The sequence below is a fragment of the Monodelphis domestica genome, chromosome 3 (assembly GCF_027887165.1).
Source record: "Monodelphis domestica isolate mMonDom1 chromosome 3, mMonDom1.pri, whole genome shotgun sequence".
In the NCBI taxonomy this organism is placed as follows: domain Eukaryota; kingdom Metazoa; phylum Chordata; class Mammalia; order Didelphimorphia; family Didelphidae; genus Monodelphis; species Monodelphis domestica.
The window spans coordinates 46,349,310-46,374,940 of NC_077229.1; the positions used below are offsets into that span (position 1 = coordinate 46,349,310).

General features: G+C 40.4%; 1 protein-coding gene across 1 annotated transcript in view; it reads left to right on the plus strand.

Moving 5' to 3' along the window:
- MLXIP (MLX interacting protein) overlaps window positions 1–25,631 on the plus strand; it is an 87,524-nt gene that overhangs the window by 34,734 nt on the left and 27,159 nt on the right. Inside the window, exons 2-6 of the mRNA XM_007489877.3 lie at window positions 22,472–22,578; window positions 23,129–23,214; window positions 23,668–23,757; window positions 24,359–24,400; window positions 25,093–25,264. Of these exons, the coding sequence (XP_007489939.1) occupies window positions 22,472–22,578; window positions 23,129–23,214; window positions 23,668–23,757; window positions 24,359–24,400; window positions 25,093–25,264 (497 nt within the window). The remainder of the gene's footprint in view (window positions 1–22,471; window positions 22,579–23,128; window positions 23,215–23,667; window positions 23,758–24,358; window positions 24,401–25,092; window positions 25,265–25,631) is intronic.

Here is a 25,631-nt window from a genome sequence, read left to right on the forward strand (position 1 = left end):
AGAGCCAGGGGAAGGGAATTAAGCCTTGCACTCACCACGTGACAGTCTAAGGGAAGCAGCCTGAGGTCTCACACTGCAGCTCCTCCAAGCCAAGTTTCACCTCCAAGGTCTCTCTCAGAAGAAGTGATGTGAAATATAAAGGCAGTTCTTTACATCACTTCCTGTGTCTCACATGTACCAGTGGTGGCTTAAACTTGGCTTTGGACAGCCCAGGGGGTCAGTCAGTTGCCTCTGATTTGGCACTTGCTAGCACTTGTGGGTCATAGACCATCCTCCCCCACAGTTAATACATAAGTGGGGGTGTATACATTCCTGGTTGCTAAAATTCTAAAGACTAAGCAGGATGGAATAAATCTAAAATTGACAGAGCCCCACTCAAATATAGGAAATGGGTTTCTCTGGAGTTGAGATTCTAACTGCAAAGGTAATGTAGTAATGAAAATGCTGAGCATAAAGTGATTTGAAAAAAAAGCATAATTATATTCTAGCCCTAAACAGCCAAATTAAAGTGTTTATTTTAAAGCTGGAGTTGGAAGGACTTGGAAGAGAGCTAAAAGGTGGTTTGATGGGTTATTTCATTCATCAAATAAAAAATGATCTCATGAAATATTTAGCCAATTGCATGGTAAATTTTGAGGAACACCAAAAGGTTTATTTTCCTAGGTAAGATAGTCTTGCTTATGGTTTGGTTTACTGTGGGTTGATATCTGAAAATGGTAATATTAAGCCATTTAATAGATAAAGACATTTTAATAGAATTATCAGATTACTTGGCTAGTCACCTAGGAGGTCCACGAAGACATAGGATAGATAAGGTTTTGGGAGATGGGATTCAAGAAAAAAAAATTGTAGTATAGAATCACTAACTGAAAAAGCCTGGGGAGGGGATAAATGGGAGGGCTGGCCCTCTTCTGCACACAGGGCAATAAAAGTAAGAAGCACTCTCAAAACCTTTAGAAAGCCCTTGTGTGCTTTTAAACTTTTGGATTCTGTAGCCAATAAAAAAGTAGTGGCTGGTCACCATTTACCTTCCCATTTATAGTAATCATTTATTGACCACAGAATCTGAAAATAATGCACTGGATATGGTGGTATCATGTAAATAATTGTCCCAAATGGCATTTAGAGGTCATTCCTAGATTGCTTGTTATTGCAACAAATTAATTTACTAAAGGTCATATCTGAAGAACATTTAGGCTCACTTTTAGGAAGGTCAGAGACTTACTGAAATGCTGACAGAGGTATCATTTCTTCTTACTAGAAAGAGAAGTCAAGAATAGGACAAAGGGAGAGCTAAATGATGTTTAGTCCTTATTTCCCCTGAATCAGGGAGACTTCTTTGAGGAAGTGAAATTTCATGGAGGCTTTGGAAGGAATATGAAAGTCATTTGCTTCTTCACTTTGTTAAAACAATGAGCTCCTTCTAGAAGGACATTTTAAGGCCTCTATATTGGGGCGGTTTGAGGTAAAGCTACATGTGCTGAGAGACTTATCCTGGCCCTGCCCTGGGGTAGGAAGGGGGAGCATATACAGGGTGAGCCACATGGCTTCTTTTGCAAGAATATGTTTGCACTGACTGGTAACATGTCCGCAATATCTGAAGAGAGGAGACAACCAGCCACTAGTGGTCTTGACCTGAGACAGAAAGTGGCAGCTGAGACCAAGTTCCCTGATGCTCCTTAGGAACTTGCAAGAACTTGAAGAGCCATAAAGAAGCAGCCCTGGATTGTCCCCTTCTGAAATCTTGTAGCCTGTGCAAGCTATCTGAATATAGCTACTTAGGGTGATATTTCCTTGACCCCTCTGTCTCCAGCTTGGTTCTTGGATGTGGGAAGGACCCCCATTTCATTTTGCTAGAATTGAACTGGATATCCACACACACATACACTTTTTTTTTTCTCTTGTTCATCCTCCTTGTCTTTCCTCAAACTTAACAAGAGATAGGAGGAAAATTGTGTGGTGAGGTCTCTTTCCCTTCTGATTTAGTCAGAATTGAAAATTTCAATTGAATTGAAAAGTTTAATTCTGTCCAAATTGGTTTTTATAAAGTAGAATCAGAAGAAGACTTAACTTGATTAGTCCCTCTTTTTTTTTAATTTAAAAGATATTTTCCCAATTACATGTAATAGTAATTTTCAGGATATGTTTTCCAAAATTATAAAATCCAAGCCATCTCCCTCCCTTCCTTCCCCCCACTCTGATATGGTAAGCAACTTTATCTGGGCCATACTTGTATTATCATGCAAAAACACTGCCATATTGGTCATTGTAAGAAGAGCACACTCATACGAAACCAAAACCCCAAAATAAAACCATAAATACACTGATGTGAAAGATATATGCTTTGATCCACATCTATCAGACTACAACAGTTTGTACTCTAGAGGTGGATAGCATTCTCTGTCATAGGTCCTTCAAAATTATCCCAGATCGTTGCATTGTTGAGAGTAGCCAAGTTTTCACAGTTGATCATCATATAGTATTGCTGTTACTGTGTACAATGTTCTCCCAGTTCTTATTTTGCTCTGTATCAGTTCATGTAGATCTTTCCAGCTTTTTCTGAAATCATCTTGCTTATCATTTTTTATCGTATAATTCCATCAACAACATGTACCACAGTTAATTCCCCAATTGATGGATATTCTCTCAATTTCAAATTCTTTGCTATCACAAAAAGAGCTGCTAGAAATATTTTTGTGCAAGTAGTTCCTTTCCCCTTTTTTATTATCTCTTTGGGATACTGTAGTGGTATTATAGGATCAAAGGGTATGCTCAATTTTATGGCCCTTTGGGCATAGTTCCAAATTGCTCTCCAGAATGGTTTGATCAGTTCACAAATCCACCATGCTTTAGTGTGCCAGTTTTGGCCACATTCCCTCCAACATCACTTTCCTTTACTGTCATATTGACCAGTCAAATAGGTGTGAGGTGGCACCTCAGAATTATTTTATTTGTATTTCTCTAAGCAAGAGTGATTTTAGATTAGATTAATTTAAAACATTTTTAGATGATTATTGATAGCTTTCATTTCTTTATCTCAAAATTGCTTGTTTATATCCTTTGATATAAACCATTTGTCAAAACCATTTGACCATTTGTCAGTTGGGGAATGACTTGTATTCTTATAAATTTGGCTTAGTTCTCTATAGATTTGAGAAATTAGACCTTTATTAGAGAAATTTGTCATAAAATTTTTTCCTGTTTGTTCTTTCCCTCCTAATCTTGTTTACATTGGTTTTATTTGCATAAAACCTTTTTAATTTAATGTAATTAACATTATTTCACATCTTATAATGATCTCTGTCTTTTATTTGGTCACAAATTCTTCTCTTCTCCATAGATATGCCAGAGTAGTCTACTACGGTCCCTTAATTTACTTATGATATCCCTCTTTATATCTAAATCATATTCTAATTTTGACTATATCTTGGTAAGGCTGTGAGATGTTGATCTATACCTGGTTTCTGCCATATCGTTTTCCATTTTCCTGGCCATTTTTGTTAAATACTGAGTTCTTATCCCAAAAGCTGGGGTCTTTGGGTTTATCCAACACTCTATGGTCATTTACTCCTGTATATTATATATCTTATCTATTCTTTTGATCTACCATTCCATTTCTCAGCCTCTACCAGACTGTTCTGTTGATTATTGCCTGCAAGTACAGTTTGAGATTTGGTATTGCTTTGGCTACCTTCCTTCACATTTTTTCTGTGAATTTCCCTTGATATTCTTGACTTCTTGTTTTTCTAGATTAACTTTATTATTTTTTCTAGTTCTATAAATTAATTCTTTGATAGTCTGACTGGCATGGCACTGAATAAGTGACTTAATTTAGATAGAATTGCCATTTTTATTCTATTAAGTTGGCCTAGCCAAGAGTAATTAATATTTTTCAGTTGTTTAGATCTGGATTAGTCTTTCTTTTCTTTTTTCTTTCTTTTTTTTTAACCCTTACCTTCCGGCTTGGAGTTAATACTGTGTATTGGCTCCAAGGCAGAAGAGTGGTAAGGGCTAGGCAATGGGGGTCAAGTGACTTGCCCAGGGTCACACAGCTGGGAAGTGTCTGAGGTCAAATTTGAACCCAGGACCTCCTGTCTCTAGATCTGGCTCTCAATCCACTGAGCTATGGAGCTGCCCCCAGGATTAGTCTTTCTTAAATCCATTTCCTCTCCAAAAAACTGGCAGCCATCTCACAGGCAAAGGAAAGCAGCAGGCAGAGTTGGAACTTGGATTTATCAGGCTGTTAATGCTTTGGATCCTGATCTTACTTCTCTCTTCAAAGCACATCACAGCCCTGAGTCCATTTCTAATGATAGGAGGGAGCTACAGTTCGGAAGGGTGTCCCTAGCTCATGGCTATTTCCAGGACTTCTCTCACTGAGGAGAGGAAGCTGAGGAAACCTAAAGGCAAGCAGATTTTCCTCATGTCCTGCTGCCTGGCAGCAGTTGAGGACATGTTTTCCCCTCTCTCTTCTGACACTACTCCAGCAGTGCCAGGGCAACCCTCTTACCCACCCTGGGCTTGTCACTTCCCCCCCATCCCTGCTTCTTCCCCTTTTGCCTCAGGTGGTATCAGAGACAACCTTGTTTTCCATTTCTTCCTTCACTCTGAGGTCCCACTCTCTAGTCTGACTAAGTGGTGCTTGATAAGAATAATTGATGTGAAGTATGCCTGAGTGCTGGGTGTGAGGGGGAAGCCTTTCCTGTGTGCAGCCTTGCTGCAGGAGTGTTCTTGGGACTGAGGTGCTGCTGCTATACTCCGGCGACACCTTAAATTCCAAACACAGCCATAGGATGTGCTGCCCTGCAGATAGCCTTGTATGCTTGAAAGGTAAAGGAGAAGGAATTCCAGCAAGATCGGTGCTGTTGCCAACATTTGTGGGTTTCTGTTCATCTCCGGCATATATTCAGAGAAGCAGGTTAGGACTTGCTGGATAGGATTGTTAGCAGAGCCAGGGCCTAAGGTCCAAGGGCCCCCAATTCATTTCTTCCCTTTCTTGTCTCAGACTTGAATTATGGGATGAATTTGTCTGTGTGAGGTCCATTATGGCTTACCCCTGGAGAGCTGATCTGTAAAGCTCTGAGGAGACTCAAAAGAAACCAGCAATATCCCACACTGTGTACCGGAGGGAATGGGGGGAGTGAAATAAGTGAACTAGGTGCTCTAACACTCTCCACTTTGCAGTTGCTGGCATTTAACAAAGACATTAGAAAAGCACACTTGAACTTTAACAGCCAGCAAGCTAAATATCTTTCTGATTAGAAATGCTGCTATTATACCTGAAGGTAAATCTTTATTGGATGGCACAACATGCCTCCCTCTGTCAGGGTGACCTAGTCTGAGATTCTGTTGATAGAGGAATTTGTCAGAAATCAGGTCAAGCATAGTGGATTGGGTTGGATATCCCCAGCAAATTTTAGGACTTTGGCATCAGGAGGCAGGTCCTTCCCCCCAAGCCATGAGGCTATGCTGTTGCTTGTGGAGGCCCAGACCCTTCAGTTCTCTAGGTAAAAAGTCACTTGAATTGGTTTTATATTTCAGAATTAACTTCCTCAACTGCAACACACATATTTACTTATATTTTCTCTCTCGAAGATCAGAAAAAATTACAGAACTATTCCCTTTTACTCCTAAACTGGGGTGGTTGAGTGTTTCTTTAGAATATTTATTTCATGTGAATGCCTAGTTCAGCATATTAAGAGTAAAAACTTTTTTTCAGAATTTTGTGCTGTTGAGAAAATAAATGTATATTATTTCCCATGATGGCTTTTTGTCACTCTGCTTTCCTTCTCAATTATCTCTACTTTTGTTTACTTCTTTTCTAACCTTTTTTTTTTTGGAAGGCCTTCAGCTGATAGTGAAAGAACAAGATTAAATGCCCTGACCTTGGTTTTATAGAACTGTAGTGACTGAAGCTCTGTTTACCCATGTATGAAGCTATTGTACACATGTGGCTTTTCAAAGTGTCCTTATAATGTCATGCAGAAAACCCACAGCTAAAGCTGTGGGTATGATGATCAAATACAAATTACTTCTCTTTGTAGATAGCTATATTTTTGTAAGTTTGGTTTCATGTGGATGGAGTAGTTCTTTTTGTTGTTTCAACTTCGGAAAATCCTGACTTTTAAGGAGTGTATGAAAAGAACATTCAGAGTGGGGTCCACAGAGCAGCTGCTTCTTGTGGAAAAATATTGAGTGTTTGTTGTTTGGGAGTTTTTTGGTTTGTTTGTTTTAAAGCAGAAGCCAGTCTATTTCAGATTAACCACTTTGTTTTAGACTTTAGGGATTAATTTTGTTCCTAGTTTTCTTGCTCTAAACTTCTTTACTGCTCCAGTGTATAAGAAGCTCATTAAAAATGAGCCTTTTCTCAGAGTGGAAAAAGGACCTTAATGATGGAGAAGACTTAATAGAAGAAAATATATGATTCTGGGGCAGGTGAAAGGGAATTGAGTTTGATTTTTAGTTTATTCATCATATGTTGGAGAGGCAGAGTTTCTTCTGTCTTTAGAGACTGAGTTTGTAATGGGGATTGTACCTTCCTATGCTTTCCTTTTTTTTTTTTCGATTGGGGGACATTGGGAGACTTCTAAGTGTCACTGCCAATAAAATCTTCCTTGAGAAGGTGATTGCTTGCTCTCTTTTTTAAAGAATTGTTCTCAAAACCTCTGCTATGCAGAGTACTTCCTTCTGGAAAGCATGTGACCAGAAACCTCAGTTTGGTACCTCTTATGAAAATGAACTGAAAACTGACCTGAAATGGGTGACTCATTATAGGTCACACTGCCCAGTACCCTCCCATCGCTATAAGACCTCTGATTCTTTCTAGGATGACCTGTGAGCCATGAAGTACACAGCTTAAGTTGTGCAGGGAGTACAGACTTCCCACCTCATGGCTGGCAAATCTGTAGGTAGGAGCTTTAATAGTATTGGCTGCTAACACCTCTGTCCTGGGCACTTTGCATTTACGGTCTCTCCAGTACTTCTCCCTCTGGGAAGAGGCTAGGGTATCAGGTGAAAACAAGGATAAGTCCCAAAGAAAAGTCCTGCTGGTTCTGCTTCATTGAGGATGACACGAGCTCTTATGAAACATTTGGTAGAGATTCTTTTGAAGGCCTGGGTTAGACTAGTTGGTCTCTGCGATCCCCTTCAACTCCAAAATTCCGTGAAAATGGCTGAACACAGCAGCACCCACATCAGAGTTTCTTGCTGCAGAAGGGTTAAAGATGGGCTAAATCAGTTCTTCATTCTGTGTACATGCATTTTAGAGGGTTTGTCGGTAGTCACTGTTTAGAATATGGGGAAGATACAGAGGAAGGACCAAGGCGCTTATGATGTATTTATGGAGAGACCACCCAATAAGGAATGGTGGTGTGCTATTTTATGGCATTCTCTGATTCAGTTCAGTAGGCATTTATTACAGGTCTGATGAGGCCAGGATACAGTACTAGACCTTTGGGTATCAAGACAGCATGACTGAATCATTGGATTGAAGACTATATGATGGAGAGTTTAGGTGTAAGAAGACTAGAAAGGTATTGAGGGACTAGATGAAGGAGGACTTCATGCCAAACAGAGTATTTTTTCATTTAATCCTGGAGACAGTAGGGAGTCACTGCAGTTTATTGAGTGGGATCATAATGTGATCACACTTGCCCTTTAGGAAAATCACATTAGTGACTGCATGGAGGATGGGCTAGAGAGGGGAAGAGACTGGAGGCAGGCCGACTCACCAGTAAGCAATCAAAATAATCCAGGTATGAGGTGATTAAGGCCTGTACTAAGTGGTGGCAGTATCAGAAGAGAGAAGGGGGTGTAATCAAGAGATGTTGGAAAGATGAACTGGACAGGCAGATTGGTATAGGGGGTGAGAGATAGTGAGGAAAACCAGGATGATTCATCCTTTGTGAGCCTGGGGGACTAGGAAGATTATTTACAAGTGAATTCATAAAATGAAAGAACACTTAATTAATCCCATTATTTTATAAACTGTTTGCAATAATGAAGAAAAAGGCATCCTTCCAATCTCTTTCAGCGATACATATATGGGTTTGATTCTTAAACCAAGCAGAGACAAAACGGAGAAAGAACATCCCTAATAAAAAAGTAACACAAATTTTAAATAAAATATTAGCAAATAGGCTATAACAACATGTTAGAAAGATTTCTACACTACTACCAGATTGGATTTGTACAAAGAATTCAGGACTAGTTCAGCCTAAGGAGAACAAATAATATAAATAACAAAAATCATATGATGTCAATACTGAAAAGGCTTTTGATAAGATCTAAACTTGTTCCTGTTAAAAACACCGGAAAGCATAGGAATAAATGGGCTTTATATAGTATATATTATCTATCTAAATATAGTATATATTATCTATCTAAAACAAAGAGCAAAAAAATAGAGAAAAATAGAGTAAAGTAAGGATGCCCATTATCACCACTAGTAAGTTAACATTCTTAAACATGTTGGCTGTAGCAATAAAACAAGAAAGAGATGTTGAGGGCAAAGAAGAAAGAAAATTATTCCTTTTTTGTTCAGATATGATTTACTTAGAAAAACTTAGTCAACCAAATTGAAACAGTCATCAGCATTTCTTTATGTCTCCTACAAAACCAAACAGAAACAGCTAGAAAGAAACTTCCATTCAAAAATAACTTGAAGAAATTATAAACTATTTTGGAGTGTCGACCATGATACATCCAGGAACTGTATAAGTCCAGCTATAATATACCTTTTGCAGAAATAAAACCAGACTTAAATAATTGAAGAAATATTAATTGTGCATGGGTAGGTCAAACTAATTTGACTCTGTTGGCTTTTTAGCCACTTGGAGCCTTAAGAGCTATACTTGAAGCAATGGGTCCAACTTCTTTTATACAGTTTTTAGTTAATTCATCTTAATGCTTTGAAGATCAAAATTAAAACTTCTTTTAAGCTATGAAGGTCTGGATTTCTAGAGGGGACATCTTTCTTTCTGAGCCGGTGGAGAACAGAGGCTCCTTTTAGAAAGTGATTCCTATGGCTGCAGCAGCTTATTTTTAGGATTGGGAGATGTGACCGTGTTACTTAATTCTCTGCAATGGACAAGTAGCTTCAGATTTCACTGGCCCTTAATCAGTGCAAGGACCTTGCCTTGCCTTGCCTTGCCTTGCCTTGATGTTGCCTAATAATAGTAATAAAGCCCCAGTTTATTTAACATAGCTCTTCAAAGGGCTTCAGCTACTTGAAGCCTAATCACCATTTCTCCTCCCACCAGGCCTGAGAGTTGGGACAATCAGTGACCAACCAGAGCAAGGGTGTGACTATGGCTTTTTTTTTTTTAAGGGCTCTAACTAGAGTTTCACAGCAAATCTGCTGAGATCCAGTAGTTAAGCCCAGGTGCCCCTGCCTCCAGTCCTGTACTGTATTTGTAAAAAGTAGACCTATCAGTTCCATTGCTTTATCCAGTGACTAAGACAAACTGGAATATGTTTCATATATAAAACTACTAAAAGCAATATTTGAACCCAATAATTATCTCCTTTTCATTTCACTTGAATGTCTTTTTCTTCAGTTTACCTGTCAAATTTGTATGGATAAAGGAAGAATTTATGACCAAACAAGACATAGAGAACATTATAAAAAAATGAAATGGATAATTTTTATTACATTAAATTGAAAAGGGTTTGTACAAACAAAATCAATGCAACCAAGTTTAGAAGGAAAATAACAAATTTGAGAAAAAAAATTTGTAGCAAGTGTCTTTGACCAAAGCCTCATTTTCCAAATACATAGAGAACTGAGTCAAATTTATATGAATACAAAGCATTCCCCAATTGGAAAGTGTTCAAAAGATATGAACAGGCAATTCTCAAAAGGTAAAATTAAAACTTTCAATAGTCTTATGAAAAAATGCTCCAAATCACTATTGATTTGAGAAACGCAAATTATAACAACTGAGACACCACCTCACACCTATCAGATTGGCTAACATGACCAAAAGGAAACTAACAAGTATTGGAGGAGATGTGGGAAAATTGAGACACTAATATCCTGTTGGTGGAACTGTAAACTGATACTACCATTCCAGAGAGCAATATGGAACCAACCTTTGACTTAGCAATACCACTACTGGGTCTCTATCTCAAAAAGATCAGAGATAAGGGAAAAGGACCTACCTGCATCAAAATATTCTTAGCAGCTCTTTTTTTAGTGGCAAAGAATTGGAAGCTGAGAGGTTGTCCATCCTTTGGAGAATGACTGAACACATTGTGATATTTGGTTGTAATGGAATACTATTGTGCCATAAGAAGTGAAGACTAGTATGAATTCAGAAAAACCTAGAAAGACATATGAACTGATGCAAAATTTGGTGAACAGAACCAGGAGAACAATGCATACACTAACAGAAATATTATGTCAACTGTAAAGGACTAAACCGTTATCAACAAAGCAAGTTCCTAAGATATCCTCAGAGGACTCATAATGGAAAATGCTGTCCATAACCAAAGAAGGAACTGGTGGAGTCTGATTGCAGATCAAAGTATTCCATCGTTCACTATATTTCCTTCATGAGTTTTTTATTGTCTGTGTGATATGTGTCTTCTATTATGAAATTATATAGATTATGAAATAATATAGAAACACATATCGTGTAAAAACACTGGTATAACATATCAGAATATTTGCTACCTTGGGGAGTTAGGTCAAAGGAGGAAGGGAGAAAATCTGAATCCTAAAATGTCAGAAAACAAAATGTCAGAAAACAAAAATTTGTTTCTACATGTAACTGAAAAAAATTATTTTTTAAAAAGAAAGCAAAATCTTTTTCTTCTCCTTTCAGTGCCAATAATGAACACTTAATATGGGCCAGCTAGGTGGCAAAGTTGATAGAACCTGTGTAGCAGTTAAAATTAGTTTCTCTGCTAGAAGTATTATATTTTTAGAGGTTTATTAAAGAATAAGAATTAAAAAAATGCAAAATAAGAAAGCACGTGTCTAGGCCCAGAGAGCCCATTCACAACCACTCACATCTTGCCTGCTAGGTAGAGAGCCGTGTCTGCTCCGAAGCGGAAGTAGAAAGAGAGAGACAGTAGGCTTTACAGCCAGTTTAAATAGAAATTTTGATCTTGCCCAGGTGAGGAACTCAGTGAGATTAGAGGGCATCCTGGGAACTAGAGCAAGGACTTATGGGGATTGAAGTCCGGTGTTCAAATCTCCATTTTTACACCTGGACACAGGAAAACTCATCTTCATGAGTTCAAATTTGGCCTCAAACACTTACTATAGCTGTGTAACATTAGGTAAGTCAATCAGTTAAGCTGGAAAAGGAAATGGCTAAACGTCTTGTATCTTTGCCTAAAAATTCCCCAAATGAAGTCATAAAGAATTGGATGTGACTGAAACGACTGAACAACAACAATGTACGTTCACTTCTACCTGCCCTCAACTTATCCAAATTTCCTTTATAAATCAGAATAATATTCTGAAGCAAGAAGAGTATAACAATTAATTGCTTTTAAATGCACAAAAGCTTTAAAGTAGCAGATTAAATGAGAAGCTTATGTGTACATGAAAACTTCCTAGAGGTGAAGTGTGATTTCTTAAACCCAGATGTGTGCATAAATTCAAATTATCTTACCCAAATTATTAGTCTTAAATCCTTTCCAAGGTCATAGTATCTAATGATGCTTTGTTGTTCAGTGATATCTGATTTTTCCTGACCTTGTCGACCATACCATACCAATATTGTCCATGGAGTTCTTGGCAAAGATACTAGGGCAGTTTGTTATTTCTCCAGTGGATTAAGGAAAACAGAGGTTAAGTGATTTGCTCAGGATACACAGTTAATGTTTGTGGTCCGATTTGAAAGTGGGTCTTCCTGATTTTAGGTCTGGTGCTGTCTCCACTGAACTACTTAGTCACCTGAATTAATGATGCATCAACGGTCATAAACACTAGAAGAAAAAATAGTTACATGTTGATAGAAGTTATTCCCCCCATGTTTCACTGTAAATTTTTTTAACCCATACCTTCTGTTTTAGAATTTATACTAAGTATTGCTTCCAAGTTAGAAGAATGGTAAGGGCTAGGCAGTGGGAGTTAAGTGACTTGCCCAGGGTCACACAGCTAGGAAGTGTCTGAGGCCAGATTTGAATCCAGGACCTCCCCTTTCCAGGCCTGGTGCTCTAGCCACTGATCTACCTAGCTTCCCCTTCATTGTAAATTTTCATTCTATAGGTAATTTTCTTTTAGGACTTGGACCAGTGTTAATTATTTGAAAATCCTTTCTTTCTCCATACACATAAGGAAAGACGCAGAGGTTCTGGGATTCAGAATCTCTTCTAAGCAAGGTACTTGGGAATTGGTTGATTGCATGGTTTTCTTTTCTGAATTATTTGAGAGACTTGCCTGCCTCCTGGGTTAGAAACAAATAGAATTCAGAAGTTATTGATTCGAGTGTTAGGAATGCTAGTGTAAGAGAAATGTAAGAGACTAGCAGGGTGGTTCTGGCTCTCCAACAAGATATAAAGAAAAGATCACATTTTCAAAGCTCTGGGGCTGTAACATCTGAGATATCATCCCTGAACATGCTGTCTCACTTGTCCTCCTGGTTGTTGCTGACCATGGCTATACCTGCTGGTAAGAGCCTAATTGGAGCCACCTCCCATGGCCATCAAGCTCAGAAGCCCTTTTTGCCTGGTTTTCCTTCCTCTGAATATTAAAGACAGGCTAGGTTTCTGACTCCCTTATCACATTTTACCCCAATACCAGTTTAGGCAGAAGATGGGCAAGCAGGAGGGGATGCCTTACAATAAATAAAGCTGCTGAGGTTTTTGAATAAGGATAAAGGTCTTTGTCACACATAACTGAAAATTTAGTGTGGGTAAGGCCCAGGACCCAGTTTAAAGGATGGGGGTAGAGAATTTGCCCAGGTAGAGTGGGGAGGAGGAAAGGAAGATGGGAACAAGATCGAAGTGAGGAAAAAGCCGGAAGAGGGTCTGAATGTGAATCTGCTCTGGCACTCTGATAACACAGAGTGGCTTGGAAACAGGATCTCTGTGACTCTCTTTTCCTTCTTGCTCTAGTCATTTTCCTAGATTTAGTACATGTGCCTAAAATAAGCAGGTGGTTAGAGCTTTCACTTTCATGGAGAGAATGGATTTGGCTCACTGACGGGTCACACACAATGATTGAGAGAGAGTGAGCCAGCAAGTTCTGATCCTGACTTAATAGGTAGAGAAATGGGCCCAGAATGGGCATCTAGTGTTCCTTCCCAAGATAGACTATGGAAGAGAACTTTGAAGTTCTGATGCCAGACACTAGATGAACTCTCCTGGGATCCAGTGAGGTCCCTTCAAATAAAAGGCAAAAGCACTAAGTGACTGGTGAGTAGGATTGTTTTTATGCCTCTGAAGATAGGACTTACGTGTGGGTGTGGGAACAAGGCCTTGAAATGCTCACAGGCCTGCAAGAAGGAAGCCTGTTCTGCCTGTGTGGGTGGGCTGATGAGAGGTGGTACTGAGGAAGACCAGAAACACAGGAATGGTTCCGTTACACTTGCCCTTATTCCCTGGCTTTAGCTGTTCCCCTTCAACCCAACTCTCCTCAATGAACCTTTGTCTTGACCATGAACTGTTAGTTTTGGCTCCCAAAAGCCTTGTAGGGACCAGTCCAAATCCTGAAGAAAGGCCAAGAAGATAAGCTAGTCAGGGTGGGGAGTGGGGAAGAACTAGATGTCCTGAGAGAGTGAGACAGTGTGATATGGGGTCAGAATTTGGAATCAGGGCTTGGGTGTGACCCCTAATCCTGTCACTTACTCTGGGAGATTGTGGAAAAGGTATTTAATCCTCCAGGGTCTCCTTCTACACTTCTGTAAAATAAGGAGTTTGGACTAAGGTCAGACTTAGACCTGAAAGAGATGGTAAAGTCATTAAATAGGCCACTCCCTTGCTTTACAGCTGTCCCTTCCAGTTCTAAAAGAAGGCCCATTTAGCCTACAGTGGCAAAAGAAGGATGCCATCTGGTAACAGTATCTTCTGTACAGCTCATTTAGTCCAGTCTTCTTATTTAAGTACAGATGAGAAAATCAAGGCCCAGAGAAATGGACCTTGTTGCTCCTTGGAGCTAATAAATGGCAAAGCCAAAGTTTAACCCAGGTCTTGTGATTCAAATACTCTTTCCATTGCCCCAAAGGGTCTCCTTCCTTCCTGTTTGGGCACTCAGAGAATCACTCCGAAGCCTTTATCCCTGCCTTGTCTTGAGCTGGTTAAATCCAGTACCATAATCCTAGCTTTGTTCGTTTTTTAAAAATCATTTCAATGCATCTTCAAATCTGTAGCAGTTCCCAGGTAAATTCTCCATGATGTGCAATCCTGGAAAAGTTACTTTCTTAGTAACTTCAGTCTCCAGTGAACTTCTTCACTACTGGTATGTCTCTCTCTCTTAAAAGAAGTCCATAAGATACTTAGATCCTGCTGATGATAGCTGGGAGGAAAACTTTAGATAGTAAATTTTACATTTTAAGGAGTGAATATACTTTTATTTCTCTTTTGGTGCAGGCCACACCAGTGTAGTGAAACATGTTACTTACCTTCATAGGGGAACTTAGTGTGACAGTTGATGACATTGGGGGCTGAAATATTGGAGAGTGAGGGTGAAAGCAAGACCTTACAGCAGGCTTCTAGCCAAGCTTTAAGGGGCCAGGAATGTCCTGCTAGCATTGGGGCCCATGAGAGCTATCAGCCTCTTCAGAGAAGTGAGCTGAGACAGGAAGGGAAGAGGTAGAGATGGCTCATTTCTGAATGGGCTAATTGCTCTTTCTTTTGGCCAGGCCAGGACTCTGGAGCTCCTCAGGGCGGGACCAGCATTTGCTGTGGCTCCTTAGAAAGCTGGCTTGGCTCACACTGAGCTGCTGCTGCTCTCTAGAGCTAATCCTATCCTAGAATTACTCCAGGGTTTGGTGGATAAGGGCTAAAATACTTTGTTGAAACTTCTCTGTAAGCCCTTCTTTCCCTTTTGCTTGGGTTTGATTTCTGGCCTTGGTTTATACACCAAGTTTCATGGTCCTCTAGCTCCTTTGGCTGACTTTTGAGATCGATTCAGGGATTGATTGGGAGACATGGACCTGATCATCACATCCTACACAAACAATTGGAGAATTTGAGTCAGAAGAAACCTCAGCAGTCACTAATCTTAACTAACCTATCCACAGGCTCCCCAGGAAATACCACCCAGGTTCTGTTTATGGTCCTCCAATGAAGTGGGGAGAATGTTTTCTAAAAGTTAGTTTTGCTTTCTTCGACATCCTGATTTTCATTAGGCAGAGAGAAAAAACCTGGGGAGACTCTAAACCTGAAATAACCAAGCAGACGTATTGTCAGGTACTTATTACCATTACAAAAAACCTACCATGATTGACTAACAAGAAAGTGTGCAGTTTGTGCTGCCCTAACAGATCTTGTGCTGTCCAGCATAATTAGCCACTTCAGTTTCAGTCACTTGAGAATGGGGGTAAGAGGTGGGGAATTTGACCTATACTCTTCTTTCAGACTATTCAAGTTAAAAGTGGGCCTGGCAGGAGGAATATTGCCATTTATTTTATTCTATTTTTGAAAAACAATCCCTCTTGCCTCAACCACACAGACAGATGGTGGCTACAAGAATAGAATTACTATGCCAGTATTGATGCAGCCTTAAGGCCCATCATCCAGATGTGCCTCAGCTCTTGTCTTGGGGGCCACTTCTTTCTGGAAAGAACCCAAGCATTCTGCTACTCAGGGATATGGTGCTTCCCTCCCTGGTTTTGTTATTCTCAACTCCCTCTTGATGAGGAGTGCCCAGCTAAGACATGCAGTCAAATAGAAAATTGCTTGCTTAAGTAGAAGGAACAGGAGGGAAGAAGGAGAGATAAGGCAATTTGGGAGAATTATTTTTAAAAATAAAGTGTATGAATTTTTGGAACTATTTACTTTGGATATTTATGCTCAGGTCTTTTAGGAATTTACCTAGAAATAATCATACCAGCAACAGCTAGCTAGCATTTAGAGAGTATTTTACCAATATCTCTTTTGATCCTTATAACAACTTCACGAGGTAAGGGCTATTATTATTTCCTTTTTTGTAGATAAGGAAACTGAAATAGGCAGAAACTGCCACAGTTAGTGAGTTTTTAGGGCCAGTTTTGTACCAGGTCTTCTTGTCCCCAGACCCAATATTTGAATGCCTGTTAACATGTGATGAATTGTTCTAGGTACAGAGATGAACTTTGTCTGCCCAGAGCTCTCTGAAAACCTACAAGGCAATTTAATTTTACCACCCCTCACTTGGTAGTGACCTTTCTAGAGCACTTTACTGGCATCTCTTGTAGGCATTTATTATGTGTTATTTTGAATTATGGTTATTTGACTGTCACATCACATCCCTCTGTAAAATTGTAAGCTTTGCAAGACAATGCATAGGACTTTAACTCAACTTTGTAGCCCATCTAGTTCAATTTAAAAAGATTTCTTGAGTTGATTGTATGTCTCAGGATGGTTTATTGCCATATGTCCCACAGAAAATGGAGATGAAAAGTTTCTGGCCTCCCCTGATTCATAGAGTAGCCAAGTGAGAATGATACCAGAAGATATTAAATAAAGGCATTGGACAGAGAAATAAGGAAGTAGTTTTTTAAAAACAGAACCTTTCTGTAATAGATCCTACATAATGAACTCACTGTACAAATAAAAATCTTATAGAAGCCCAGGTGGTATGTAATCAGTGATGTGCTGATAAATGTTTGATGACCAGTTGTATAGGGGAAGTGTATGCACAATACACTTTTAAGTTTAATTTACAGAGGATGAGATTTGAACTCAGGTTCCCTGATTATAGAGCCAATTCTCTTTTCATTGAACTACATTGCTTCCATTGCCTACTCTTTGAATTCACTGTGCTAAATACTGGATGTGATCATTCATGGATTCAGCAAATGAATAAAGTTTAGCATGCTAATAAAAAAGAAAGCTTAATCAACATTATTAACATAGTCTCTGTCATCTTATTATATATAGTCAACAAAATGGTAAATCCAGCCCTAACTTGTGTTTGCCAGTCTCTGAGGTTTAAGTGCCACTGCTGGGAGTACAGTGGGAGCCAGAGTAAGAAATGGCTCCAGTGTTTCCCCATTAAGCACTGCACTTCAGAGAGGTGACTTGAGTGGGAGGTTAAGTGATTTCTGTAATGTTGGGGTTATAAAGTACCTCTGCCTGCCTACCTATCTCTTTTACATTTGAGGGAGTGGAGAATCTGTCCCAGCAACCTTCTTTTACAGATGAAAACCCCAGAGGCTGAACAGGTGAAGGAACTTGCCCACAATCACACAGATGGAGTCACAGCTGGACCCTAGGCCCTCTGACTCAAAATCTGATTCTCTTTTCCTTTTACCATAGTTTCTTTTTCTAAAAGGCTATAGAAGGAAAATGACTCTCTCAAAGCAGCAGAACCAAGACTGACTAAACCCTGCTCTCTTTGAGTCCTCCAGCCATGCCATGTTCCTACCCTCTTGAGCTGCACAGTTGGACTTGGTGGGTGAGAGGAAAGAAAAGGTGTTTGTTTAAATCAGAACTTCTAATTGCTTGGTTAGAGGGGAGTGCCATCTGTAAACCCCTTGCTTCCTATGAGTGGTGTTATCAGTTTAATGCTGTAGCCCTTTCTACAAAGTGGGAACCTAACTCTCTGAGCTCATGGAGTTCCAGGTCTGGGCAAGTGGTCCATTGGATTGGAAAGAGAAGGCAGCTCTGCCTGTAGACAGATGGTATTTAGCTCTTAAGATCATAGATCTAAAGCTGGAAGGAACCTTAGAGGCCATCTATCTAGTTCCTCTAGATGAGGAATTTGAGGGCCAGGGTGGTGAAGGGGCTTGCCCAAGGCCACACAAGTAGTGACGGTTAGTCAGATGGAATGTGAAGCCAGGTCCTCAGTCTCGAGAGTCACTACCCTTGTTAGTTTTCCTTAAGGTAATGCAGCAGGTATTTCTTAATCATGGCCTCTGTGCCAGGCCTTGGATTAGGGCCTGGGATCTTAAAACAAATAAAGCCATCTCTGCTCTCAAATTTACATTCTTTTTCCAGTGGAGAAGTTGTTATCTACATTAATCTGGTATGGTCTATCAACACTCCAGCTGTTTGGTACATTTGAGGGACATTTCTCACTGGGGCAGGAGGGGAGAAGATAGGGATTTTCAAGTTGGGCCTGACCTTGCTACTAATCTTTTCCTCTGGCATATGGGAGACATGCTTCCTTCAGGAGGATCCCTTCATGAGTGAAGAAGAGTTAGACATACTACTTCTGGGCACCAATAGAGGGAGGAGGAAAATAAGAATTTTCAAATATATTTGTATGCTCTAGAGCAGGGGTCCCCAAACTTTTTGCACAGGGGGCCAGTTCACTGTCCCTCAGACCATTGGAGGGCCGGACTATTAAAAAAAAACACTGCACATATCTTATTTTAAAGTAAAAAAACAAAATGGAAACAAATACATTTAAAATAAAGAACAAGTAAATTTATTTTTTTTTAAACCCTTACCTTCCGGCTTAGAGTCAATACTTTGTATTGGCTCCAAGGAAGAAGAGTGGTAAGGGCTAGGTAATGGAGGTTAAGTGACTTGCCCAGGGTCACACAGCTGGGAAGTGTCTGAGGCCAGATTTGAACCTAGGACCTCCCATCTCTAGGCCTGGGTCTCAATCCACTGAGCTAAATTTAAATCAACAAACTGACCAGTATTTCAGTGGGAACTATGGGCCTGCTTTTGACTAATGGGATGGTCAATGTCTGGTTCCATATTTGTCACTGTTAGCCGTAACAAGTGATGCAAGTGTGCATCAGTTAGTCTGGATCTGGTTGGAGATTTCAGATGTTTCATTCTGGAAAAAGTCTGTTCACAGACATAAGTGCTGCCAAAGATTTTTTGTTTGTTTGTTTTTGTGCATTTTGTTCATTTTGAGTGCATAGTTCCTGACATTAGGATATGTCTCAAAGGGGAGAGATGCATAGAAATTAGGCAAGCTCCTTGACTTGAATGCATCTTTCAGACAGTCACAATTTTGCAGTTCAGACAGTTCCATTTGGTAAATTGTATCCGCATTTTCAATGTCAATAGAAAATGGGTTATGGAAAAACTGTATGTCCTGTTCATGGAGATGAAGCTCTTTAAATTTGAATTGGAACTCCTTTTGCAACTTTTCCAGTGAATCCACACATGTTTCTTTTGGGAATGCAATCAAAGGTTTTTCCGCTAACAGATTTTGAGTTAAGGGGAGATGGCAGAAATTTTCCTCCTTTACTTGTTTGATAAAGAGGCCTAATTTTACTTCAAATGCTTTCACATGTGATTGCATATCACAGATGAGCTTTCCTTTTCCTTGAAGTTGCACATTGAAACTGCTGAGTAACTCTGTTTCATCTGTCAGAAAGGTGAGGTGCCATTTCCATTCTGCATCATTGAGTTCTGATACTTCTTTGTTTTTTGAAAGCATAAAAGCTGTAATCTGTGGAAGTAAGTCATAGAAATGTCTCAAAACTCTCCCTCAACTCAGCCAACAGACTTCTGTGTGTGGTACAGAACATCTTCATAGGCAATATTTAACTCAGACAGAAATTCTTGAAGTTGTCTGTGGTTTAGTGCATTAGCTCTAATGAAGTTAACAGAAGATACCACCATTTTCATAACAGAGTTCCACTTCAGTGATTTACTACATAGCAGCACTTGTTGGCGGATGAGGCAGTCTTTGGCTATTGGATGAGAATGGTTATGTTTGTCCATCTCTTGGTTAATGTAAACAATTACTCCTTTCTTAGACCCCACCATGCTATGAGCATGATCAGTTGTCACACTGACTAGTTTAACCCAGTCCAGCTCCAATCCTTCACAGTTTGGGAAACCTTTTCATAGATATCCTCTCCTGTAGTTGTTCCTTTGATGCTTTGCAGTGCAGCAAGCTCTTTTGTGACTTTGAAATTGTTATTCGTCCTACAAATAAAAATTAGAAGTTGTGCAGAATCACAAACATCATTGCTCTTATCGAGTACCAAGGTAAAATAGGAAAGTTTTCTTGTGGAGTTTTGCAAATGCTGATGCAAATTGTTGACCATTTCTTCAGTCCTTCATGTAATTGTAGATCCTGAAAGACTAACTGTACTAAATAAGTCTGCCTTTTCTGGACACATCTCTTTGGCAACAGAAAGAAGGCACTCTTTAACAAATTCTCCCTCCATGAATGGTCTGCCAGTGCACACTATTAGCTTGGCAACTTGAAAACTTGTTCACAGTGATGAAATATTTAGCTGCTTCTGCTTCACAAAAGTATTTTGCTGAATTGTCAATGTATTTTTCATTTTTAATATTTTATCTTTTCTCACATCTCCAACCAATCATATTTTTCTTTATGTTGAGTCTGATAGTATCATTGCAAATTGTATTCTTTGAACACAGACATTATATTCTGGCATATCAAACACACAGTTCTTTCCTTGTACTGCATGAAAAAGTAATCATAAGTCCACTGTTTTTTTAATATCCTACTCTCCAAATCAGTTTTCCTCTTTCTTGATGTCATTGTTTCCTAGGGATTCCAAATTGCTATTAGTAAAATACATTACACACACACACACACACACACACACACACACACACACACACACACACAGAGCCGGTTCCTCCACCACCTTTCCAGTTCGCGTGCAAACTGCATTGCGATCTGTGAACTCACAGGAATCTGATCACATGGGTAAAACCCATGTGATCAGATTCCATGGCAGGAAAAAAGAAGGCACAACCCTAGTGTGTATCCTCTTGCAGTCTGTATTTTTGGATCTGTAATTATAGACTGTAATACAAAAAACACATGTCTCACTTCCCCTACATAGTACAATGGCAACCATACTCCCCCAAAAGCACTACATAATGGCCCCTATAACCTCCCTTTGCCCAAAAGTCTCTCTCCACATTACTACACAGTACAGTGGCCCCCATACTCCCCCAGATGCCCCTATAATAGGACCATTATGTTGTGCATCTGGGGGAGTATGGGGGCCATTGTACTACCGTGTTTCCCCCAAAAGAAGACACTGTCTTATATTAATTTGACCCCAAAAAACAGGGGGTGTCTTATAAAAACACCCAGTGGTAGTGGTGGACTTCTCACAGTAGAGGCTCACTGCTGATGTCCCAGGCCAGATCACCGCTATCCGATGCCTATATATAGTACTGGAGGTGGTACTGGGCCTGTGACACTGTACACCACTGTCTGGGATAGTGGAGGCTGCAGCGCTGGCTATGATGGGCCTGACACACCTTGCACAGGCCCATCACCTCCACCACTATACCAGGCAGCAGTATACACAGTGCAGAATCCCCCTCCCCTAGATTGCCACTCACTATGCTGACATCTTCCATTGTGTAGCCATGTAATCCTTTGCGCAGCACCTCGTTCTCCTGCAGTTACTCTCAGAACAAGGCGCTATGCAAAGGATTATGTCATCGGAAATAGTACTATACATGAGCAATGCCGCAGTTTGTGGCATCGCCACATACAGTACTCCAGGAGCACGCTCCTCTCACTGACCACCAATGAAAGAGGTGCCCCTTCCAGAAGTGCAGTGGGGGCTGGATACATGGCCTCAGGGGCCACATGTAGCCCACAGGCCGTAGTTTGGGGACCCCTGCTCTAGAGTATACGTGCCTCCAATAGTGTCATCCAGGGCTTGCCTTCAATAGTCTGCTCTTTGGAGACATAGTTCTCTCACAAGTAGAGATCAAAATTTCTAAACAATGGTTGGCCTTACCACTTCTAGTTTCATCCTCTGGAATATCTGACTCATGCTTTCTTGAGAGGAGGTGGTAATTTTCAGATAGAGACTGAGTGGCAAGACTTTTTTCATTGTTATTCCCAAACAGGCAGAACAGCTGAGAATTTGCTTTCCTGAGCTATTCTGAGTGAGTGTGTTTGGAGAAGGGTGTTCTGGGATCTCAGGGGTACCATTTAATAAATTATGTCCAGTGAGGAGCTTTTGCTCAGATCTTCCCTTGCCCTTCTCTTCAGCATGCATCAGCAATTATTAGAAGGAAGATCTGTATTTCAGAGGTGATGCTTGTGGTCCAGGACTCAGGCTAGCTTTTTTTTCCTTGGGCCTCTTTGGTTTATAAATAGAACCATAAATAGCAAAATGACCTAGGTCTGTGGACTAAGAAGCCAGGCTCACAGACCGTAGATAGCTGATATAAGAAGGTTGGAAGAATCTCTTAGTTTGGGCCTTAGGCAGGTACCAGAGACAGAGTTGAGTAGCTTGCAGTAAGGTTCACCCAGTCCAGGCTAAACCTGTGTCCCATGTTCATAGAGAGCATTGGGATTTAAGGTGTTTGACAGCCTTCTGATGGACTACTTCTTTTTTCTTTTTGACTACATTGTTTTCATGGAAGCCATTGAGTTCCTGTTTTTGCTTTTCAGTGGGAAATTGGTGTCTCCAAAGTGGAAGAACTTCAAAGGATTAAAGCTGCAGTGGAGAGACAAGATCCGACTCAATAATGCCATCTGGCGGGCGTGGTATATGCAGTGTAAGTGACCTCTGAAGCAGGAGCCAGAGGGTCCTCTTAGATCAGGAAAATTCTGCCAAGGATCACATCTCTACTTCAGATCCTTCTTCCAAAATCTCATTCTGTACAAAAAACCCACAAAGGCATTGTTTTAGAGAGTGCTCCTCCTCTGCAGGTGTAGTTCATGCAAACAAGAAAACCAGCACTAAACTTCTGATTTCTGTGTTTAGTAAGCACGTGTCTACAGGTAAAACCAAGACAAGAGGGTGAGCCTAAAGATGTAAGGCTTGACACCATCTCCCTAGTTATTACCTATTATATTTTGGAGACTAGGGCAAAGCACTGTGTTCATGTCACTCTAGTGACCCCTTGAGTGAGTTGGTGTCCCTCCTCCACCCATGCTCTGTTTTTAAACACTTTCCCTCTAATCTCTACTTCTCATACCTTTTCAGGTTTAACAGGGAAGATAGCTTAGGAGGAACTCAGGCCAAGGGAGAGCAGCCACACTGGGTAGGAGGGGTCATGTTGAGGTCTAAGGTAGAGTTATAGTTTCTTCCTCTCTTCCCTTTAGACTTGGAGAAACGGAAGAATCCTGTGTGCCACTTTGTGACTCCATTGGATGGCTCTGTGGAAGTGGATGAGCATCGCCGGCCAGAGGTGCCTTGGGAAAAGATTGCTTTGTGGGGAGCATGGGGGAGGCAGATTCTTCAGCACTGGGAACATGGGGCTCTCTGTATAGAGACTTGGGTTTCTTTAAAGTCTACCTGATTTTAAGAGTTGGAAGGAGTGTTCACTTGTTGCAGAGCATTTTATTAAATCTCTGCACTAAGTCCAGAGCTTTTAAAGCCCTTTCCTTCTGGTTTTGATGGGACCTGAAACAGAAACACAAAACCATGATCTTTACTTTTGAGCCACAGAAAATAGGAAGTACCTTGTGAGTGATGCTAGTGTGAAATACCATTGCCCAGAGGTAGGTGCATATCTTCCCTCTACTGGCCTTTACGGCGTATTTAACACTTTAATTTTGTCTTTTGGCTCTCCTTATTATCACTAGTATAAAGAATCCTTTCTGCTTCTGGCGTTATCTCTTTTCCCTTCTCCATATTCCAGGCCATCACCACCGAAGGGAAGTACTGGAAACATCGAATTGAGATTGTGATCAGAGAATATCACAAGTGGAGAACATACTTCAAAAAAAGGGTATCTATCCTCAGCTTCGTAGAGAATTAGCTGAAGCATTCTTCCAGAGGTGGGGCTTGCCTAGTGTCAGTGTTAGTTAGGGGTTAGTGTCAGTGATGCCATAGAGCAGTGCATTCCAGCTACTGGCCCATGGACTATGACAGATGTATGCCGGCCTTCAACACTTCTATTGCCAAAGAGCCTTCTTTCTTAAAATCTTTTAAACTTGCAAACACTCTTGCTTATTCCACCTTGTCCTGTCTTGGATAGCATCCGTGGTTTTTGTTCTTACTTCTTGAGCCAGAGAAGGCTAGGTCATCCATAAATTTAATTGTGTCCTGTCCAAAGAATAAGTTGGTTTGAAAAACACTAACTCTAACTAACTCAACATAATCACACTGTTTGGCCAGCACAAACCAACTGTGCCCCCTACTTTGTTCCTCACTCTCCTTGCTAATGATATGGGGCTAAGACTCCCTGCTCCCTCTATCCCAGAGAGAGGTATAGATCTGGACAGTGACCAAACACCTACAGACAGAGGAATAATCTCAGTACTGATGACATAAAACCCATCATATTCCCACAAAGGTCTTTGATAATTCGAGTGTCCCTTTCTCCACAGCTACAGAAGCACAAGGACGAGGACCTGTCCAGCCTGGTCCGGGTGAGTGAACATAGAAGAGGCAGAAATAAGCCTACACAGGCAGTGTTCAAGCTAGTCTCTGAGAGACTGGTGAGTTAGGTGGCTTTGCAGTGGGCACCAAAGCAGGAGATATTTTTGTGGCTGGAACAAAGTCCCACTTATTAATAGGAAGAATTGTGAGGAAATTGGTTTACAAACTGGAAGGCACTATACAAATATGAATGACTATTGTTTTCATTATCATTATTGCCAGGCTATTTGCTCTCCTGAAAACAGGACCTAGAGAATCATTAAACAAAATTTGCTTGGAGGCAGCTAAATAGAATGGATAAATCCAGCAAGGTCCTTGGAGGCAGGAAGAGATGAGTTCAAATTCAGTTTCAGACACTTAATAGCTGTGTGACCCTAGACATATTATTTAATCTCTCTGCCTCAGTTTCCTTAGCTCTAAAATGGCGATCATAACAACACCTACTTTCCAGGGTTGTTGATAGTCATCAAATATGATATTTGAAAGTGCTTAGCTTAATAAATATTTATTGACTGACTAACTTCTACCTTAAAACAAAGAATCTTTATCAAAAGCTTTGTCTAACACTACTCAGATGACTCAATGAGATGCCATGATATCAGGTAGGTAAGAATTCAGGGCTATAGTTCCTTTTTTCTTCTTTTGAATACCTTCGTTTTCTTTTCCCCTATTATGGGGGTAGGATGATGACCTGCTTTTCTGGCATAAGAGTGGGGATGGGTGGGACACCCCAGTCCCCATGGAAGAGGACCCACTCTTGGACACAGACATGCTCATGTCAGAATTCAGTGACACCCTCTTTTCCACTCTTTCATCGCATCAACCAATGGCTTGGCCCAACCCACGGGAAATAGGTAATTTGGGTCTATTTGTTTCTCTTCAGATCCAGTCACTTTCTATTCTGAGTATAGTTTCTGAACTTTGCCAAGTCACATCTTTTGGTCAGGAGGAGTAAACAAAGGAAGATTTGACAGACAAGTCACTCATTAGCTGGGTACCATCAGCTCTTTGTAAAGAGAGGGAATCAGCCTCTTTCTTGGGAGAAATGTGTGGTGTGCAGTGAGCTACCTTCCTTTTCTCTCTCCTCTAGGATCTTGCTAATGGTAGATGCCTAACTCTTTTGAAGTTGGCATTTTGGAATCTGGGCAGTGTTTGTTTGGTGCCACAATTAGAAACTGAATACTGGGCTAGATGGACAATTGAACGGACCTCACATGGCAT